Raw genomic sequence first — 19,094 nt, forward strand, 5'->3', positions numbered from 1 at the left:
ACGTAGCATGGTCAGAAGGAAAATAACTTGTGCCTTGTATGTGCGACATGCTCAGAGTGAAGATCCTGGACGAGGAGAATGTGCGGCTGCACGAGAGCAAACTCCATCTCTCCGACCACGTGCCCACCTCACAGCAAGTGCTGAGGAGCATCCACGCTCCCACCATGGAGGTGAGTCTCTGAGAGGACTTGGTTTCCGCAGACAGGTTGCAGGAGCTGAGGTCTCCCACGAGTCAATCAGAGAATCACAGAATACGTCAAGTTTGAAGGAACGCGTAAGGATTATCGAGTTCAACTCCTAAAACTAAACCAAATGAGGAAGAGCGTCGTCCAGATGCTTCTTGAACTCTTGAGTGAGGGTTGGTGTTCGTAGCTGTACCCGAGGGTGCTGGAGAAAAGCCAAATCGATCCTCCGGTTGGGATGGAAAGGAGCACCAAACACACAGGAAATTGCAGCGGCTTTGTTGGTGAGAAGGGACTCTGTGGGGAGTTGAAAGCTCAATACTCTTGGCTGCACCATCCCCATCTGTGAGCCGAGATCCTTTTTGCAAATACAGAAATGTCTCTTTGGCTTTTGTGCAGATCTAGAGTTGTTACAAGACCTTAGTTTTAAAATTAACTCTAAAATGGGGAGAAATAACCCAGAGTGGAGTGGTTGGGAATGCTACTCCTGTAAGGCAAAAAACCTTAGGCCAAGCTGACCTGTAATCTCGACGATGTTGAAGGGAAGGAAGATGTGCCTTCCCTAAAAACTCAGGCTTGGACCGACTAAGTTAGGGAAGAACTTTGCGGGGAGAAATGGAGGAAAATCCAGGAAAGTGAAAGAATGTGTTTCAACAACTCTTCAGGTAAAAGAGGTGGATTTGGAAGTTTATTGGTACATTTTGAAATTGGGAGGGAGCCCAGTTTGGCTGGAAATGAGCTGTGAAGGGTGAAAGTACTGTTTGGGGCCTGGCAGCAAGAGCTGTCTGTGTGTTCCCCTGGGTTTTCTTTCTTTCTGTTTGTTTCACCTGGGCTAGTTAGGGTTTTTTTTTTCAGTTTGAATTCAGACCGAAAGGACAGATCTAGGATTAGTACCTCTGTGGGGCTGGAGTCCTGGGGAGACCTGGCAGTGGAGCTGGGGACACTTTGCAGACCAAGACCGTATGTTGAAATTTGGGGTCTGACACGCACTTTCCCCTCTGAAAGTCTCCGTTCCTCCTTCCAGGACTCGAAGAGTGTTAACTTCTCCGAACACCAGCCACAGAGTAAGGTGTTGCCATCTCCCCGTACCAGGTACCTTGGGGTAAAAGGAGGCGGCGGGGAATGCCTCTGTGCATGTGGTGAGGGAGAGGTTGAGCTTTACGGCTGCTCCACCCTGTGCTTTCACCTCCAAGGGTCTTTTTAAAATTTTTTTTTCCTTTGGTCAAATTGAAGGGAGAGTGGTATTAAAAAGACTCTGAAACTAATGGGATGGAGAATTAAAATTTTCCAAATGTATCAGGGAACACTGAATCTCAGGGATTTAAAAATGAGCTTGGTGCACAGTGGTTTTGGAGGAGTGTCTTTACACAAGAGGTTACAAGGCTTAGAGGACCACTGCTGGCCAGAGCTGTGTGACCCACATCCCAGGCTATGGGGCAGGAGGGGAGCTTGAGCTGTTCCTCCACCGGTATAGCCAGGAGAACCATGATGTGTGCCAGAATGGGCAAGGGGAAGGCAGAGAGACTCTATAGCTCTGCTGTCTGCTTGCTGGAGACCCAGCACAGTGGGCTTGGTTACAGCCTTTGGGTGCTATGGATGGTGACGGAGACTCTGAGTAGGTTCTGGGGTAGATGAGGGCCATCAGCTGCTTGGCTGGAGGAGGAGTAGCGGAGACTCAGTCCAAGCGAAAGGCATTGACCATCGCCCTGCACTGCCTCGCAGAGACGTTGGGAGGAGTGTTGGGACTGTGGCAGGTGATGGAGGGTCAGATGAAGTTTGCAGAATGACTTAAGAGAGGAAATTTGTTTTCAGCTTCCCGTCAAGAGAACCGCCAGACTTTCTCAGCACCGTGAAGGCCATGCCAGACATGAAGCCTGAAGGAGAAGCTGAAAGCCAAGACTCACCCTTTTCCTTATCCCCCTCTCAACCTTCTGAGATTGGGTACTTAAATGTTGCTTCGCCTGGAGATACCACAGCCTCCCAGCTGCAGGAGGAGAGTCAGAGTGTCAGCTCTGAGAACTTCTAAACCGGGAGAAATGTTTATAAAATATTAGCTGGACTGCAAGGTTTTGGGTTCCTGTTGCCATGGGATGAGAAGGACTGCAGGGGAAGAATTGCCAAATGGACTGACCTGGTGATTTCTGTGATATATTTCACCTAAATTATTCAACAGCTTTTTTTCAACTTACCCAACAGCAAGTGTGTGTGTGTATGTGTGTGTGATCCCAGAGCCACGTGGAGGCTGGAATTTGTAGACAAACTCAGTCAAATGGAAGAGGGGTGGGGTGAAGCATATCTTCCCCGGAGCCCTAATTACTTGTCCAGTCAACAAATGCAAGCTTCGTAAAGCAGCAAAAAGCTTAGTAAAGCAACAAGCTGCCAAAAGCTGAAAAAGGCCAAGTGCAAGGGGCGGGTGCAATCGCACGCATAAATCCAGGCTGGGGATGAAGGGGTGGAGAGCAGCCCTGCCGAGAAGGACTTGGGGGTGCCGGGGGATGAAAAGCTGGACACGAGCCGGCGATGTGCGCTCGCAGCCCAGAAGGCAACCGCATCCCGGGCTGCATCCCCAGCAGCGTGGGCAGCAGGGCAAGGGAGGTGACTGTGTCCCTCTGCCCCGCTGTGGTGAGACCCCCCGGGAGTCCTGCGTCCAGGGACGCACCGAGCCCAGGGACGCCCCAAAAGGCACACCGATTGCCCTGGGGCGTAGTGAAAGGCACACCAGGGGAGATGGGGTGCAGCAGAAAGCACACTGCGGGGCCTGCAGAGGCACCCAAAGGCACGCCAAGGAGCTGGGGGAGCCGAAAATGCACTCCGAGGGGCCTTGGGGTGCTCAGAACGGCATCGTTCGGGGTGCTCGGCCGGGGGAATGGCACACCCGTTGCCCAGGAGAGCACTGCAATTCACACAACAGGGGCCTGGGGCACCCTGAAAGGCAGAGCCATGGCCTGAGGCAGCATCCAAAGCCAGAGAGGCACGTGCAGGGGAAGCCCAGAGGGCTGAACGAGGGTCTCGGAGCACCCCAAACGGCACGCTGAGGGGGACCGGGCAGACCAGCAAGCAAAAGCGAGGCACAGGGGCATCCCACAGTGGACAGCGGGGGCTTGGGGTGCCCTCCAAGGGACACCCAGGGCTGCAGAGAGGGGTGCCCCGAGGGGTCCACGGTGCCCCAGAACACACAGCCAGAGCCCAGGAAGCCCAAAATGGCACACGGGGTGTCCAGCCACCGCCTCTCGTGCTTGCAGGGAGCCTTGGCGGCCAGAGCCTGCCCTGCCGAGCCCATGTGTCTCCCAGGCAGGCAGGCGAGTGCCTCAGAGGGGCTGGGAGAGGAGAGGAGGACGGTGGGTGCCCCGAGCGCGCAGGGAGCTGGGAGCCTTGGAGAGGTGGCCTTGGGCAAGCCCGTGGCCCTGGACACCGTGCGTCAGGGGCCGTTTCCCTTGGGCACGTGGCCTGGGTGTGCGCAGAAAGGTGCTGAGCACACGGGCACGTCCGCCCTGCAGGCCTCTGCCCCCAGCACCGCCCAGTTCCCAGCACCTTATGATGTCACTGAGCCGTTCATGATGTCAGCACACGCGTTCGCTAGACCTGGGGCGCTGGCGCAGACCCTGCACACACAGTACCTGGCGGTGCTGCTGGTGCTGTGCTGGTGCTGCTGGTGCTGTGCTGGTGTTGTGCTGGTGGTACTGGTGCCGTGCTGTTGGTAGTGGTGCTGTGCCAGTGGTGCTGTGCTGGTGCTGGTGCTGCTGTACTGGTGCTTCTGGTGCTGTGCCAGTGGTGTTGTGCTGGTGCTGCCGTTGCTGCTGGTGGTGGGCTCAGCCCGGAGGCAGTTGCCCGTGCCCTGCCGCTCCTCAGGGCTCGGCTCCTCTGCTGGCAGCCGGCACCCGGCAGCGCCCACCCAATCCTGCCTGCCACCTCTCGTCGGTGAGAGGCAAGGCAGTGCGGTGCCCATTGCTGCTGGGCCATGAAGAGCATCTGGCGGTTCCTGTGCAGGAGGAGGGCACAGAAGCAGCATGTGTCCTTCGGAAGCATCGCTGACAACGAGATCTTGCAGGAGCTCTGGAACAAGCCACACTGCATGTCCACCACCGGGGGCTTGGCCCCAGCGCCGCTGCCGGTGAAGAAGCAGGCGGCTGTTGGTGACAACAACTGCCGGGAGAAGGATGAGAGGTAACGGGCGCAGGCAGGCGGGAACTCTTTGGGAAACTCCTGGGCTGTTCTCCTGCCCTGGGGCTTCGTTTCGTGCCTGGGCATGTTGGTTCCCAAGGGAGGGAAAGATGGAAAGGGCCGTTGTTCTTGCGGTGAGTCCAAGAGGTCGTGCTGTCTGTCTTTCCAGGCCCAGACCCAGCGTGTGCCCTGCGGTCCCCAGGGAGCAGGAAAACGAGGGAGGAGCTGCTCCAGGCCATGCAAAAAGGGTGTCAGCACCCAGCGCTCGCCGCAGGGCAGCAGCTGCTGGAGCTAGGCGGCGTGCACGCGCTCTGGGGAGAGCAGGTAGGACTCTCCAGCGCGGAGGAGGCGATGGGGAAAAGGGCTGTCACCTGCCCTTTTGGTGGGCTGCCAGGGAGACAGGGTGTTTGGAAACGGCGTGGAGGGGTTGCTTGTGATCCGGGAACAAATGCTCTGCCAGGCGTTGTCCCTGGGAAGCAGAATTCTCGAGACACTGCTTCCTTTTTGGCTCCTTTCTCGTCACTTCGAGTGACGTCCCTGGCACATGGCGCAGGCGCGTGTGCTCGAGGAAACGAGCTTCCAGCAGGAGAAGAGATGCATTTTGCATCCCCGTTGTGACAGGTCTCTCGCTAGGATTTCATGAGTTTGGGACGTGTGTTTGTGCTAAGATTGTCTCGGGAAGCACGATGATTCGGGAAGCGCTCTAGGCACCAAGGAGCTGTATTAGCTCACTGTGGTTCCAAAAATGTGTGGTTTTAATGTAGATGAGCCTGCCGTATACTGGGAGTCTGCCGGCCGTGAGTCGCCAGCTGATGAAGAAGCCATCGAGGAGGGCAAAATCTCTGAGGGGGAGGTATGTAAACCCCAAGGCTTTACATTGGAGACATCTTTTTAGGCTTCTATCACACCCTAATGCAGAAGAAGACTTTTCCATGAGTAATGCCAAAGGCAGGGTTCTTGGAAACTCTTTTCTCATCCGACGTCAAGTTGGTGACAGTCCTCTTCTGGGTCTGTGACATGCTGCCGCTGTCTCCTGTTTTGAGCTGATTTCCTAAGTTCCGTCCATTTTTATTCTTTCCCTTTGAGCAGACAGGAAACATCACAGCCCAAATACCGACCCCAGGGTTGGATTCGTCCCTTTGCCACCGGAGCCTCAGAAGTCCTGGGACACCAGAAAGTGCCGATGTGCAAGAGATTCTGAGAGCATGTGACGTCCGGCTCACTGTGCCCGCGCACATCTCTGAGGTGCTGGAAACCAACAAGAGCTTGTGTCAGCAGCTGAACAAAGCCAAAAGAAAAGCTGGCAGGCTGGAGCAGGAAGTGGAGCAACTGAAAGAAACTCTCCGGGAGAAGACACTGGCTCTAGATAGAGCAGAAAGAGAATTACATGAGGCCCGGAGGCAGGCAAAGGAGCAGCACGCTCTACCCCCGAAGAACGCTGAAGAGAGAAAAGATGCCATCAAGCAGGCAGAAGGGCTGCAGGAACAACTGTCCCAGCTCCAGAGTGAAAACGTTTTCCTGTGTCAGCAGCTGGGAGAGGTGCGGAACAAGACCGCCCAAGAACATAAGGTGAGCGATGCCTTTACATGCGAGGCGGACAAAGTAGAAAAAGAGGTGAGATTATCACTGAGCAGGAATGACTGAAAGCAGAGCAGTTCCCAAGGCTTTCTGGTGCTCCGGAAAGTCAGCAGGTGTAAGCTACGTGCGTGGGAGTCCATCACTCGAGCTGGTTCTGGTTTTGTTGGAATTGCGGAAGGTGCCGGCAAGCCTTGAGACGTGCTTATAGACACATACGTAGATACAGTCTCCACATCTTCCCAGCAGAATGTGCTGGAAACAGAAATCTTCCTTCAGAGATGGCATTTCTGTAGTTGCCTTCACTTGCCAAGGATGGCTAGATACCGTCAGCTATGCAGATGCCGCCTTCTTCCAGGGGATGAGGCTGCTCTGCTTTGCGATGCACTTAGAGAACTGATCTCGGTATATTATCTAGTAACTGCAAGTCAAAAGACAGATTTTGGCTTCTTACCTTTTTCTCTGTCCTCCTGTGACATTGTTTCCCTAGAGAACAGTGGGACGGCTGCAAGAAGAGCTCACTGATGCTTCAAGAAAGCAGTGGATAGCAGAAACATCACTGAAAGCTTCCACACTCCAACGCGATTACCTGAAGGAGGAAAACTCCCACTTGCAAGAGGACTTGGACAAGGCTAAGGCCAAGGTATGCAAAGTCTGTAAACCTGTGAGTATGGAGGAAGCTGTTCCGTTGCTTCAAAGAGTGCCAGACAAGAAAATAATTTGGGAACAAATACAGGAGCGACTTCTCTGAGGACGTTATGAGCTTCCGCATCACTAACAACAGTTGTCCAGGCTCGAGGGTGCTTTTAGCTCCTTTCTCCTCGCTGCCTCCTCCCCTCTCACCTTGAAAAAGTCAGCTGGCTCTTCAGGGAGCTCGTTGCAAGGCTGTGGGAAGGCAGTGAGCTTGGGACAGCACCTGGGTGGGGAAGAACGAGGTGGCCGTGCTCTTTGGAGACTGGCTTCTGTTCCGACACCGTGCAGAGGTTGTGGCCATGTGATTGAGTTTGGCGGAGATTTGAGAGCCCTTTGCCTAAGACAGATTGTTTATTCCCTGCATCCAGATGTGTGAACTCTCCGCGCAGCTGGAGTTGGAGCGTGAAACATCTCTGCAGCTCGCACCTGCAAACCAGCAGCTGCGAGGGCTGGTGGCTCCTCTTGTGCCGCACGGCTTGGCGACTGCTGGCGTGGCTCGTACGGCAGCAGCGCTTTCTGGAGAACAGCGTGAACAGCGAGCACAGGCAGAAACGGGACAGAAGCAGCATCTCAGGCCACTTTTGCAGGTCAGTTTATGTACCATTTGCATCTGTAGCCCGCGTTGTGTTCAGTCGTGGTGGTGGCGATGGCGTTTTAGGTGTTTGGTCTTGGGCATCCGGCTCTCCTTGTTGGTGCTGTGGGTTTGCCTTTCCCGTAGGGAAGCTGGGGAGCTGCAAAAGGCTGCGTCAAAGTGTGTCTGTGCGTGTGGTGGGACCTGTGTGCATGAGAAAGATGCCGCCTTTTCCTTCTCCCTGTCCATGCAGCACTGTAGGCTGTTTAATACTAGCTTTTGTGTACAAATGGCAGGAAGAGCAGGCTTTTTGAGAGCCGGGGGCGTTGTCTTTTTCTTCCTGTTTCTTGAAGTTGCGCCTTCTGCTTTAGACACAGGCAGCCACTCAAGCCAGAAGAGAGGAGATCTGCCCCACTGACGCCTCCTGGAGAAAACTGCTGGAGCAGAGACTGAGCGCTCTGGAATCGGAGCTGGAGAGAGCACAGAGCTTGCAGGAGAAGAGCGCACTGCAACTGGCATGTGCGCAGGCTGAACTAAAAAGTTGGGAGAAATGTTATCTGGTGGACCAGAAAATTAGAAGGTGCTTTACAAAGACATTAAAAATGTAAGTCGAAATGTCTTCTGTTTTTCCCCCACGTTATGGGAATATGACCCTCTTCTTCGTGGCTTTTCCACCCCACTTCCCTTTCTTGGATCTGGTCAGCAGGATGCGTACGCTCAAGATAGCGTACTTCTCAGAAGAGCACGCCTTGGGCTCTCCCATTACGGAGGCCTGTTTGCCTTTCTCTTTACTGACCCTGAAGTAACACAACGAATCAGGCCTGTCTGCAGGACATTTTGGTTCTTTTTCTTCAAACAGTTTTCTGTAGCCGTCTCTCCTTGCTGCATGGTGGTGGAAAAGAGGAGCTTCATTTCTGCTGCTCTTCTGCTCCACCTTAGGATAGACACACTTGGAAAGGCAGAGGGGACACAAGAGGAGCCTGTGAGGCAACAGGACTTTGTTCAGCTGCCGTTATGGCGGTGCATCGTCGGTTGGAGTTTACAGCAGGGGGAGGGAGGGAGCCTGCAGTCCCTACCACCTTCTAGGAAAGGTCCTACAAGGGAAGATATAAGACAGGTTGCTCAGAAGAGCCTGAGAAGCAGTACCTTTGGGTGGCTGAGAAGTCTGTGTGCATGAGTCCAACAGTGTAGCATCACCCTTGGGGAACACCTTTGTGCCACGATGAGTAACAGCCGTTCTTGCATGCTCCTGCCTTTTTCACAGGGCTAATGAGATGTTAGCAGAAGCCGTTGCTAAGAGCCCTCAGGAGCCGCGGTGCAGATGCTTCAGTGGCAAGGCAGAGAGTCAGGGCCAGACCAGGGCACAGAGCGGAAACCCATCGGGCTCAGGTAAGCAGCTCCAGATGTGGCTCTTCAGTGGTCAGGTGGGCTTGAAGAATTGAACCAATTTCAGGACCCTTGTTCCTCTGGAGTCTTGAGCTCCCAAAGTGCTGATTTGCTTTTGAGGCTTTGTCTGCATAAGGTGGGTGGGCACAGAAGGTGTTCTGGCAGGACAAATTCTACCTATGTCCACCTGGGAAGGATGGACCTGTGCTGTGCTGAGAGAATTCCTTGGCCTGGCTTCGATAGCGGAGCTTTGTCTGCTCAAAGACAGACGATCCTGTGCTTTGGTGGGGAGGAAGGCAGAAGCTGGTGCAAAACCTTGTGCTCCAGAAAAGCCCTCTGCTGAGCTTCCTGGGAAAATGGGGCACTTGAGGGCAAAGGGGCCTCAGGGCTCTGAAGTGTAAGCAGATGCCATTTGGGTTGGCTGTCCCCTGCCTGCCTCCCCAGCGAGGGCGTCTCCGCGCTGCTGGAGGGGCGACGGTCACCGTCCCGGCCCAAGGGAGGCCGGCTCGGCCTGCGGGACTCTCCTCAGCGTGGGTGTGGGGGCCGGGGGTCAGGCCGGGGGCCGGCTAGGGGGGTCTGGGGGAGGCCCGGTGCCAGTCCCAGGCAGGGCGGGCGTCCCCGGGGGCTCTCCCTGGGGCCGGGGGGGCCGAGCCCTGCCTGGAGCTGCTCCCTGCTGCGGGGCCGGGGGCCTGGGGCTCGTGCAGTGCGGGGGCTCCATGGAGAGCGGCCTGGAAGAGGGCCCGGGGCCTGGGCTGGGAGTGGGCGGGGCCCGGGGCCTGGGCAGGGCACGGGGGATGCTGGGAGCTGTAGTCCCCGACCCAGAGGCATGCTGGAAGCTGCAGTCCCTCTCCCCATGCCCCGGGGTATGCTGGGAGCTGCAGTCCCTCCCTGGGCACTGAGCGCCCCGTCATGACGCTGGGGGATGGCCCGTCCTCTGTCCCTGCCCGCAGGGACACTGCGCTGGGCTGACCTTGGCTGGGCAGAGAGCCTCAACTCGGGGACACTGATTCAGTGGAGGAAAAGAAGGTTATCAGGAGTAGTCAGCATGGATTCACCAAGGGGAAATCATGCCTGACCAATCTGATAGCTTTTTACGATGGCATGACTGGCTGGGTAGATGAGGAGAGAGCCGTGGATGTTGTCTACCTAGACTTCAGCAAGACTTTCGACACGGTCTCCCAGAACATCCTCCTAGGGTAGCTCAGGAAGTGTGGGCTGGATGAGTGGTCGGTGAGGTGGACTGGGAACTGGCTGAATGGCAGAACTCAGAGGGTTGTCATCGGCGGTGCTGAGTCTAGTTGGAGGCCGGTCACTAGTGGTGTCCCCCAGGGGTCAGTACTGGGCCCAGGCTTGTTTAACTTCTTCATCAATGACCTGGATGAAGAGCTACAGTGTACCCTCAGCAAGTTTGCTAATGACACCAAACTGGGAGGAGTGATGGATACACCGTCAGGCTGTGCTGCCATTCAGCGTGACCTGGACAGGCTGGAAAGTTGAGCAGAGAGGAACCTGATAAGGTTCAACAAGGGCAAATGCAGGGTCCTGCACCTGAGGAGGAACAACCCCAGGCACCAGTACAGGCTTGGGGCTGAGCTGCTGGAGAGCAGCTCTGTGGAGAGGGACCTAGGTGGCCTGGTGGACGACAGGTTGACCATGAGCCAGCAGTGTGCCCTGGCTGCCAAGAAGGCCAATGGTCTCCTGGGGTGTATTAGGAGAAATGTGGCCAGCAGGTCCAGGGAGGTTCTCCTTCCCTTCTACACTGCCCTAGTGAGGCCCCATCTGCAGTGCTGTGTCCAGTTCAAGAGAGATGAGGAGCTACTGGAGAGAGTCCAGTGGAGGGCTACGAGGATGATGAGGGGACTGGAGCTTCTCTCCTACGAGGAGAGGCTGAGAGAGCTGGGCTTGTTCAGCCTGAAGAAGAGAAGGCTGCGAGGGGACCTTAGAAATGCCTCTAAATATCTGCAGGGTGATTGTCAGGAGGACGGGGCCAGACGCTTTCCAATGGTGCCCGGTGACAGGACAAGGGGCAACGGGCACAAACTGAAGCAGAGGAAGTTCCGTCTGAACATGAGGAAGATCTTCTTCCCTCTGAGGGTGACGGAGCCCTGGCCCAGGCTGCCCAGGGAGGCTGTGGAGTCTCCTTCTCTGGAGATATTCAAGACCTGCCTGGACGCAGTCCTGTGCAGCCTGGTCTAGCAGACCCTTCTTCGGCAGGGGGGTTTGACTAGATGATCCACAGAGGTCCCTTCCAAACCTAAACACAGCAAAACTCTGTTATCATTGTAGAACCGGCCCCGTGCTCAGCCCTGCAAGCGCCCGAGCGCCGGGAGGAAGGGGTGAGCGAGCGGAGAGCGAGCGGTAAGTCACGGTGTCAACACGCAGAGAAGATCCAGAATTTTAGCAAGGCTTTCTGCAGCGGCAAACAGGCTCTTCAGCAAAATGAACGCTTCGGTAGGAGGCGTTCCTTGCCTTTTATTTTAAATAACAAAACTGAAAATCCAATATCAAAATCCTTGTTTGAAACAGAGGTTTGGGGTTGTGTTTTGGTTTTTTTTTGCCAGATTGGGACCAAGAAAGAAGGTATGTTTTTATTTTTGTCTGAATAAAAGTCAAATTTAAGCTGAAATTTCCTGTGCCCAGCATGAAGCTGAAAAGGGAAAAATCTTTGTTCACCTTTTCTATAAGGAAAAGTGTCTTCTTGCTAGTTCTGCTTAGGATTAGGATACCAGTGTATATGCGGACAAATTTCTGTCAGTCTGCTCCTAATACATCTTTTCCTATTTCTTGCACTCGAAATACGGGATAGTCTGCATTAACTGGTGTGATGGTTGCAGATGTTTGTTGATTCAGGCTTGGAGGGTTGGTATACAACCACAATTTTGACTGTACTGGCCATTTCGTAAACATAGGTGCTAGCACAGCACTGATACATGAACTGTGACTGTGTTTTGGCTTGCAGCAAATTATGAAATTTGTGATGAAAATAAGAAATATGGCTGTTTGGGCTTTTCAAAACTTACCCTAGCTGTTTGTGAAACCCGTACCTAAATATCCGAGGTGAGGCATTTTCCATGTTCTAGAGGTAAACTGAGTCTCTGGAATAACTATGGAGGGACCGCTGTAATAAACAGAGCACTGCTATTGAGCCTGGATCTCCAGAAACATAAACCTCTACCATTTGAATAAGAGCAGATGTTCCCATACGTCTGGGGAACTCCCCTCTCTGCTGTCGCACGCGTACAGCTGTGCATAAGGGCAGTGCAATTTTGGAACCCTTATTCCTGTGAACCCTTATTCTTCTCTGAGCTTGATGGAGGTCAAAGTCCAGACCAGGGCTGGTGACCAGGTGTTTTTCCTGTTCTGTACAGACAAAACTGAGCTACAGAAGGCCATGGAGCACAACAGCAGACTGGACAAGGAAATCCTGGCGCTGCGAGCACGGGTCCAAACACTTGACTTGGAAAGGAAAGCGTTCCTTGATTTGGTGAGTACCCATCTCCCGCTGCCGGGTCTCCTGCGGCACCGAGGAGCCTCTGCGTGGCCGACAGCCCCCGGGCTGGCTCTGGACGTTCCACCCCGCTCCTTCACCTGCCTCGCCGCTCTGATTTCCCCTCTCTTTTTCTGCAGCAAGTCTTTCCAGAGCTGCGGTTCTGACGTTGTGTGACTCATGGAGTAATAGAGTTTGGGAAATGGGCAGAATAGTTATCCAAAGAGTGCTTTAAGGCAGCTGCTGTTACTGCAGCCCTGAAAAAAGGCGGCTCTCAGAGCATCCTCCGGTGCAGGAAGGGTTCGATGCCTCGCCAAACGGAGGGGGCTGCGCGGGCTCACACCGCGTATGTGCTTTAGGGCTTGCAGCAGAGTCCTGAAAGACGCGAGCAGGATCAGCTCGGTGCTTGCTGTTACTGGCCAATGTCTGCACACATTTAAGCGAGCAAACAGAGTACGCAACATTCCTACCTTTTCCTAGGGACTGTTATTAAAGACAACAAATAAGTTAGTCTAAACCCCAATACCTAGCCATTTTTAAACAATTTTTAATTTATGCTTATGTTTTGATACTTCTCTGCCTCTTTGGCTTTTTATTGTGTCTGCGTTGATTTGCTCAGTAGCAGATAAACTTATTCCTTTTCATTTTGTGTTGGCTTTCTTAAGTGACTGTCATTACCATTAATGTTTGACGTAATGAATTTAGGATTCTCTAAATGCAGTAGTCTTTATCAACAACATAGTTCCTTACCGAGATTGGCAACAGTGAATGAACACAACAGTCTGTTTCCCATTAAAAAGTGTCATTTGGCACAAATTTGGTGTCTGTTCTTAACTCCAATTCTTTATATCAGTCCTTCAGCAGCCTGTAATTGGTTGCCGGCAGCCTATAATTACGTATGCTGCCCCAGCACAGATAGCTCAGCAGCTGTCTTGCTGGTCTCTCGGATCAAAATGAGTATTTTTAAATCAATAGAAGTATCTCTGACAGTACCATGCCCATCTCTTTATGATAATATTGAAAACTTACTTTCTTGAATATAATTTATTCACATTTGAGGATTTAAAAATTTGAGTATGTAGTTCTGTTCCTTCCGTTGAAAGAAGTTGCTGGTTCTTCCTTAGCATAGCATCTAAGCGCATCTGTAATCTCTAAGCTTGTATTTGCAGGACAGTCTGTTTCTGGGTCTGCAAAAACATTATGTAATTTAGTTCGAACTGCTCAGTTTACTTTTTTTTAATTCCAGATAACATTGTATTTGCTTTAGGACACTGCTTCTTTCGGTCGCTATGTATACATACACTTTTGTGTGTATACCTATGTTTTTATTACATATAAAGAGAGAAATATATAGACACAACAAATCTGCAGAGAAGTGTAAGGTATTGTTTTCTCTGTACAGAAAAAAAATGCAGCCAGACTGAGACTGCTTCCAACCAACCACATTGTTAAGCTAAAAGCAAATTACCTTTATTCCTTAGGAATGAGGTTTAACTGTTGGCACAGAAGTTAGAAACCCACCATTTTTAGTATGTAGAAGCTGAAACTGTACTTTGTTACGAGCCACAGAAGTTCTGCATCCTGAGGTCTTTTTGCTGCCGGTGAGTTCCGGACAGCAGGGTGAGGAGCAGGCTGGCCAGCTGGCTCTGGCTTGGTGGTCTGTGGGAGACCGACCCCATCCCTGTCGTGTGCTCCACCAGTTGGTGTACTGAGCCTTAACCCTGCAGGATTCGGCGTCTGCGTGGCGTGAGTGGGCTCGCCAGGCGCCTGTGGGTGTGGGTGGAGGCATAGCACGAGGCTGAAGAAAGGAAAAATGCGTGCTGAGAAGGTGGCCTGTGAACGCTTTGCGAGGGCTGGTAGCTTCAGAGACTAGCAGTGCTGCTAAATCTGTGAAAAATGATGAAGTGGGGACGGCAGTGTTCTGCTGAACCCACGCGAGGTCAATGGCACCGACTGCGTGAGGCTCAGCTGGCACCCATGGGTGCTGCTGGCCAGGCTTGAAGAGCACGGGATGGTACCTGCATCTGGTGAAGGTGAGCACCCTCTGCGGGGCTTCACCAACACCCGGCCAGAAGTCACTGCGGTACGACCCCGTGCTTGTGAGTCGATGGCTGGGGTTTGCTTCCCGGCTGCTGCTCCAACTGGTAGCCAAGAGCGAGTGTGAGTGAATGTGTGAGTGAGTGAGTGAGTGTGTGACGTGAACAGTTACCTGCTAATAACAGTATTCTATTGATCCCATCGATAACAGCAAAGGCCAAAAGGCATCCTCAGAAACAGTGATTGTCTACCCCTCTGCACCCAGTCCTGTTCGGTAAAAGGGAATGTACGACATGTGCGTGATCAGTAATTGAAATAAATGGAGAAAAATGGCTTACCCTTGAACATAGCAGCGTTCCCCCTTTTACTGCTTTTAGCTCTCTGAATAGTCTGAGGCCGCCCGGTTGGAGCAGCCGCATGATCTCAACCGATCCCTCAAGCTGAGTGGTTAATATTAATAAATCTGCGGCGTATCTACAGCGAATTTGAGGGGAATCTTAATTCTCTAAGACAGCAAGATGAACCTTCACCAAAAATACAAGCAAATGTTTTCCTTTTGAAGGATGAACAACTCAAAGAGGAGATCTCCGAGTATCAGAAGAGCGAGAAGCAAGGACTCCCGTTGCCTGCGCCAGCCGAGACCGAAGAAGTCGCAGCGTGTGTGGAGTCCTGGCTGGACGAGAGGGGACATAGTTTGGTGCTGTTGAGCAACCCAGGCTTGGTAACGGAGACAGACCTTGAAAGTAGCGAACACGGAACACTGCTACAGAAGTAGAGTGGCGAACACGGAACACTGGAGCGGGGGGACTGCCACGTTGTTGCTTCCTGCCTTATCGTCGCTTCCGCATCGAGATGCAGCTCTGCACCAATCACAGCGAGTTGTAGCTATTTTGACTATATATGGGTAAGATAAGTAACCAATCAGAGGCTGTAACTGCTTTGCTCTATAAACCTTGTTTTGCTGACTAATAAAGGAGAACGACCATACTCACATTGAGATTTCATCGTTACTCCGGGTCCGTCTCCCACTCCAACAACTGGTAGCAGAGGATGGTTTAGTTTCCTGCGGCAAAAAATGATTCATCTTCCTGCAGAATCTCCGAGTCTGCGGTAAGCAGCTAGAGGAGGGGAGTGGGAAAACAACGACTGGGAGTGGTGCTGCCTGGGTGCAGTCGCAGGGCAGACACGGACGGCCGCCTCCCAGGGAGTAAACGAGCCCCACTTGTGCTGCCTGGCGCAGCTAAAATTGAACGTGGAGGCCGGGGTCGCAAGCATGGAGATAGAGGCTGCGGCAACGTTGCTTGTCGGTATGCTCTCTAAGAGAGAAATAGACGCAACGGCAAAGCAACTCGTGAAGTTGATTGGGCCAGGGAGGAGATGTGGTCCACACTGATATAGGAAGAGTCAGCAGTGGTTAAGCTCCTCCAACCCATGCTCTCCGTGAGATGGTTACAATATGACTCAGCTACCTTGAAGTTTCTGTTGCTGCTGCACGGAGAAAGGACTTAAGCCGTTACTTCTGCTTTCGCTACATTAACACCCGAGGGAGGGACCTGCTTGGCAACAACTCTGCTGTTTCAGGGTCCTAGCCTCCCTATGCCATCTTTGAAAGCAGGAGGGGGTCCGAGTCGGCAGCCCGTGGAGGCAGGGAAACCTGCGGTCCAGGAAAAGGAGTATGCGCGGCGAGACCCACTGGCACAGGGTTTCCACCTCCACCGCCAGAGTCACTGCCACCGCGCTGCGGAGAGGGATGTGCTGAGGCGCCGCTGCCCGCAGATCGGCCGGGCGCCGCCGCTGCCCCTTCCGATCGTCCCATGTCCCCGAATCCTATACCGCGGTATCCTCCACTTCCTCCACCTACGCCGCCGTCTCCAAGGACTCCAGTGACTCGTTGTACAGATGAGAAGGTTACGGATACTTTGCTGCCGGAGCCACCAGTCCCTAACCCATATAACCTGTTTTCTCTTCCAGCCCCACCTTGCACCGTGCCATGGAATGGGGGGTTGGGAACCAGGGGAGGGTCGGGGGTACGGTGGAGAGGGATAGCTAAAGTGGGGTGTGAACTGTAAGGGGGATAACTACAATACCAGCGAGTGCAAAAAATCAGGAAACAGATCAGTTGTTCGACTTGGATGTGTGGCAGAGAATCGTGGACTCTGTGCATGCAGGTTGGCAACAAAGAGGAGCGATAATTAGTCCCTGTTTTTCGAGCTGTTGTTAGCCTGACTCAGAAGTAATGGAGTGCCCGCGGAATCACCGCGTGTTTTTGGTATTTTAACTTGGAAGGTGTTAGGAGAGTTACCTTTTAAACATACTTCAAGGCATGATGTGAATGCGAGCCGAGTATTAACAACTTGGCGTTTGGTTTATGAAGCGTTAAAACATGTGTTAGCAGAGAAAAAAAGTGGCCAGAGTCATTCAGAAAAGTCCTTTTTTTGCAAATGTACCACCTGAAAAAAGCTGTGAGCAGGGGCTGGGTCCAACAGACCTTGAACAGGAATCAGGTCTGTTTCCCCCCCCGGCTCGCTGGAGAATGGGACAGTCACCGAAAAAAGGAGCAAAGGGTCCATTAAAAATTTTTTTACAGTGAAGTTTGAAAGAACAAAGTCTTGCAGTTTAAAATCCCTGAGAAAATCATTACTTGGAAATCAGTGCATACAGCTTTAAATGCTCTAAAACTTACAGAGACTATCTTAGAAGTAGCTGCTACTCCTCCACTGTTATCTCACAAGCAAGGACAGAGCAGCAGTCTGTTGAAATTTAACCCTACATACGACGAAATTCCTACCGAACATGAGAAATGTGGGAAGTAAATCTGCCAGAACCTGACGATCCTTTGAATCCAGAGAAATGGGAATGGGGTGCAAAAATCCGGCATCCCGAAAGTGTACGACAGGGTCCCTCTACAGCAATTGGCATACCTGACCTGAGATCAAAACGAGGTGAATTCCAACATAAAACTGCACAGTCCCTCAGACGCTGTACAGCTGCCATGCCAGCAGCCACCGCATCGAACGGGTCAGCAAACCTTACACCTGGTGGGGCACATGGCCCCCCCCGGGCAACCGGCGGCGCGGTTCCCTCCCACTTCCCCCCCCCCGCCCCCTTCCCTGGATCCCAGCGCGCCGGCCCGTCCCGGCCAGCTCAGAAGCGGCGCAGAGAGAACCATCTTTCTAACGTTCAAGGACTTGGTTGGAAAAAGTATGTACAATTCAATTACTGCAGTAGAATTCCTTGTGAACAAACAGCAGGACTTCATTATCTTTCCAGGGTTCAGATGGTCTATCTAGATGATGTTATTCACTCTGCTGAAAGGTGAAAATGTTGACTTTACAGCTGAAGACTTGTCCCCTCTATTTACTTTGTTAAAAGGGACTCAGATTTATTATTTTCCTGAAGATCAATGACAAACGCAAAAACTGTTTTACAAAAGATTTCAGATAGATTTGCAATTGCCTTTACCTTCAGAATTAATGTTGAATTGCCAACAAATTTGTATATGGTTTATGAGGGTTTTGTTTTCCTGCCTTATCCTCTCTTAGGTCAGTGGTGTGTTAACATGCAGGAGTTGCAGACTCTGGAATGGATGTTTTTGTCTCATACGCCCATGAAAACATTTACCATAAAGGTAGATAGGATAGTGTCCTTAATAGCACAAGGTCGGAATCTTTGTCAGCAATTGACAGGACGTGATCCTGATGCTATTTACCTGCCGCTGGCTAAAAATGACTTTGTGGTATTAAACAGAGAATCCTTATCGCTGCAAGCCACTCTAGCTGATTATTTGAATGCCATACGTTATACCTTTCCACAACATAAGCTGTTACATTCCCCCTCTCAAATTCCATTGTAGCCAAAAAACCGATGTGTTCCTGTTCCTATTAAAGGAGCACGAACAGTGTTTCTGGACGGATCAAGGAAAAACACATAAAGCTGTAGTTGTGTGGAAACAAACAAATTCATCAGATTAGCAATTCTCTATTTCAGTCGTTGAAGGATCCACACAAATTGTTAAGCTATCAGCGGCCTTGCACGTCTTTGAATTATTTTCGACTGAACCACTCCATGTTGTCGCAGATTCTGCATATGTTGTGGGTATTGTTCAACGCATTGCAGATGCAATGATAAGAGAAGTCAATAACAAACAATTTTTTTTCCTTGCTATTGAAATTAGCTACACTACTTAAAAATCGTGTACATGTATATTTTATAATGCATATATGGTCACATACTACTCTACCAGGACCAATAACTGAAGGAAAGGCTGTAGCAGATAAATTGACAATGGCAGCAGTACTGCCACACAGTTTTAAGCAAGCCCGATTATCTCATGACTTCTTTCATCAAAATGCCTCTTCCTTGCATAAACAATTTGCTTTGTCCCAGGGGCAAGCCACAGAAAATGTTCATGCATGCCCTGATTGTCAATGTATTACACCCGTACCATCGTGTGCAGGAGTGAACCCTCGTGGTTTACGAGCTGATGAGTTGTGGCAAAGTGATGTTACACATATATCAACATTTGGTCGACTGCGTTGTGTACCTGTTAGTGTGGATACTTTCTCAGGATTTCTGGTAGCCACGGCACATACGGCAGAAAAGGAACGTTTGACGGACAATTTCTGTTTTCCTACAGGACTGGAGTATACAACATGTTACAGGTATACCACATTCTTCTACTGCACAAGCCATTGCCGAAAGTGTCCGCGGGACCCTCAAAGCTATGCTAAATAAACAAAAAAGGGGGAATCCTATGGGCAGTGTTACCCCACAGGAACAGTTAGACAAAGCATTATATGTACTTAATTTTTTAGATCGTTCTGATGATCAGTTATTTACAACAGCAACTGACCGTCAATTCGGGATGGTCCCTCCATTTGTGGTGCAACCAAAGGTATGGTATAAAGAATTTGGGGAATCGCAGTGGACAGGTCCTGTAGAACTAATAACGTGGGGAAGAGGGTATGCGTGTGTTCTTCTTTCAACAGGCCCTCGATGGTTA

The 19,094-nt window shown here is 51.8% G+C and overlaps 3 protein-coding genes across 4 annotated transcripts in view; all 3 read left to right on the forward strand.

The window, feature by feature from the left end:
* The window catches only part of LOC142363365 (coiled-coil domain-containing protein 30-like), a 38,747-nt gene extending 36,372 nt beyond the window's left edge, over positions 1 to 2,375 (forward strand). For both annotated transcript variants that reach the window (XM_075437386.1, XM_075437385.1), the window contains 3 exons: positions 56 to 170; positions 1,207 to 1,274; positions 1,995 to 2,375. In XM_075437386.1, the coding sequence (XP_075293501.1) occupies positions 56 to 170; positions 1,207 to 1,274; positions 1,995 to 2,208 (397 nt within the window). In that variant the 3' untranslated portion in view covers positions 2,209 to 2,375. The remainder of the gene's footprint in view (positions 1 to 55; positions 171 to 1,206; positions 1,275 to 1,994) is intronic.
* A 1,085-nt stretch (positions 2,376 to 3,460) lies between these two features.
* On the forward strand, positions 3,461 to 16,080 carry LOC142363350 (uncharacterized). Its single transcript, XM_075437281.1, has 9 exons — positions 3,461 to 3,481; positions 5,874 to 5,882; positions 6,409 to 6,561; positions 6,980 to 7,198; positions 7,554 to 7,786; positions 8,447 to 8,571; positions 10,855 to 10,926; positions 11,937 to 12,052; positions 14,655 to 16,080. The coding sequence occupies exons 1-9, from the start codon at positions 3,461 to 3,463 to the stop codon at positions 14,865 to 14,867; spliced, it is 1,161 nt and encodes a 386-aa protein (XP_075293396.1). The 3' UTR covers positions 14,868 to 16,080.
* Positions 14,993 to 19,094, forward strand: part of LOC142363351 (coiled-coil domain-containing protein 30-like) — a 31,231-nt gene continuing 27,129 nt past the window's right edge. The window contains 1 exon segment of the mRNA XM_075437282.1: positions 14,993 to 14,996. Within this exon segment, the coding sequence (XP_075293397.1) occupies positions 14,993 to 14,996 (4 nt within the window).

The sequence above is a fragment of the Opisthocomus hoazin genome, chromosome 16 (assembly GCF_030867145.1).
Source record: "Opisthocomus hoazin isolate bOpiHoa1 chromosome 16, bOpiHoa1.hap1, whole genome shotgun sequence".
Lineage (NCBI taxonomy): Eukaryota > Metazoa > Chordata > Aves > Opisthocomiformes > Opisthocomidae > Opisthocomus > Opisthocomus hoazin.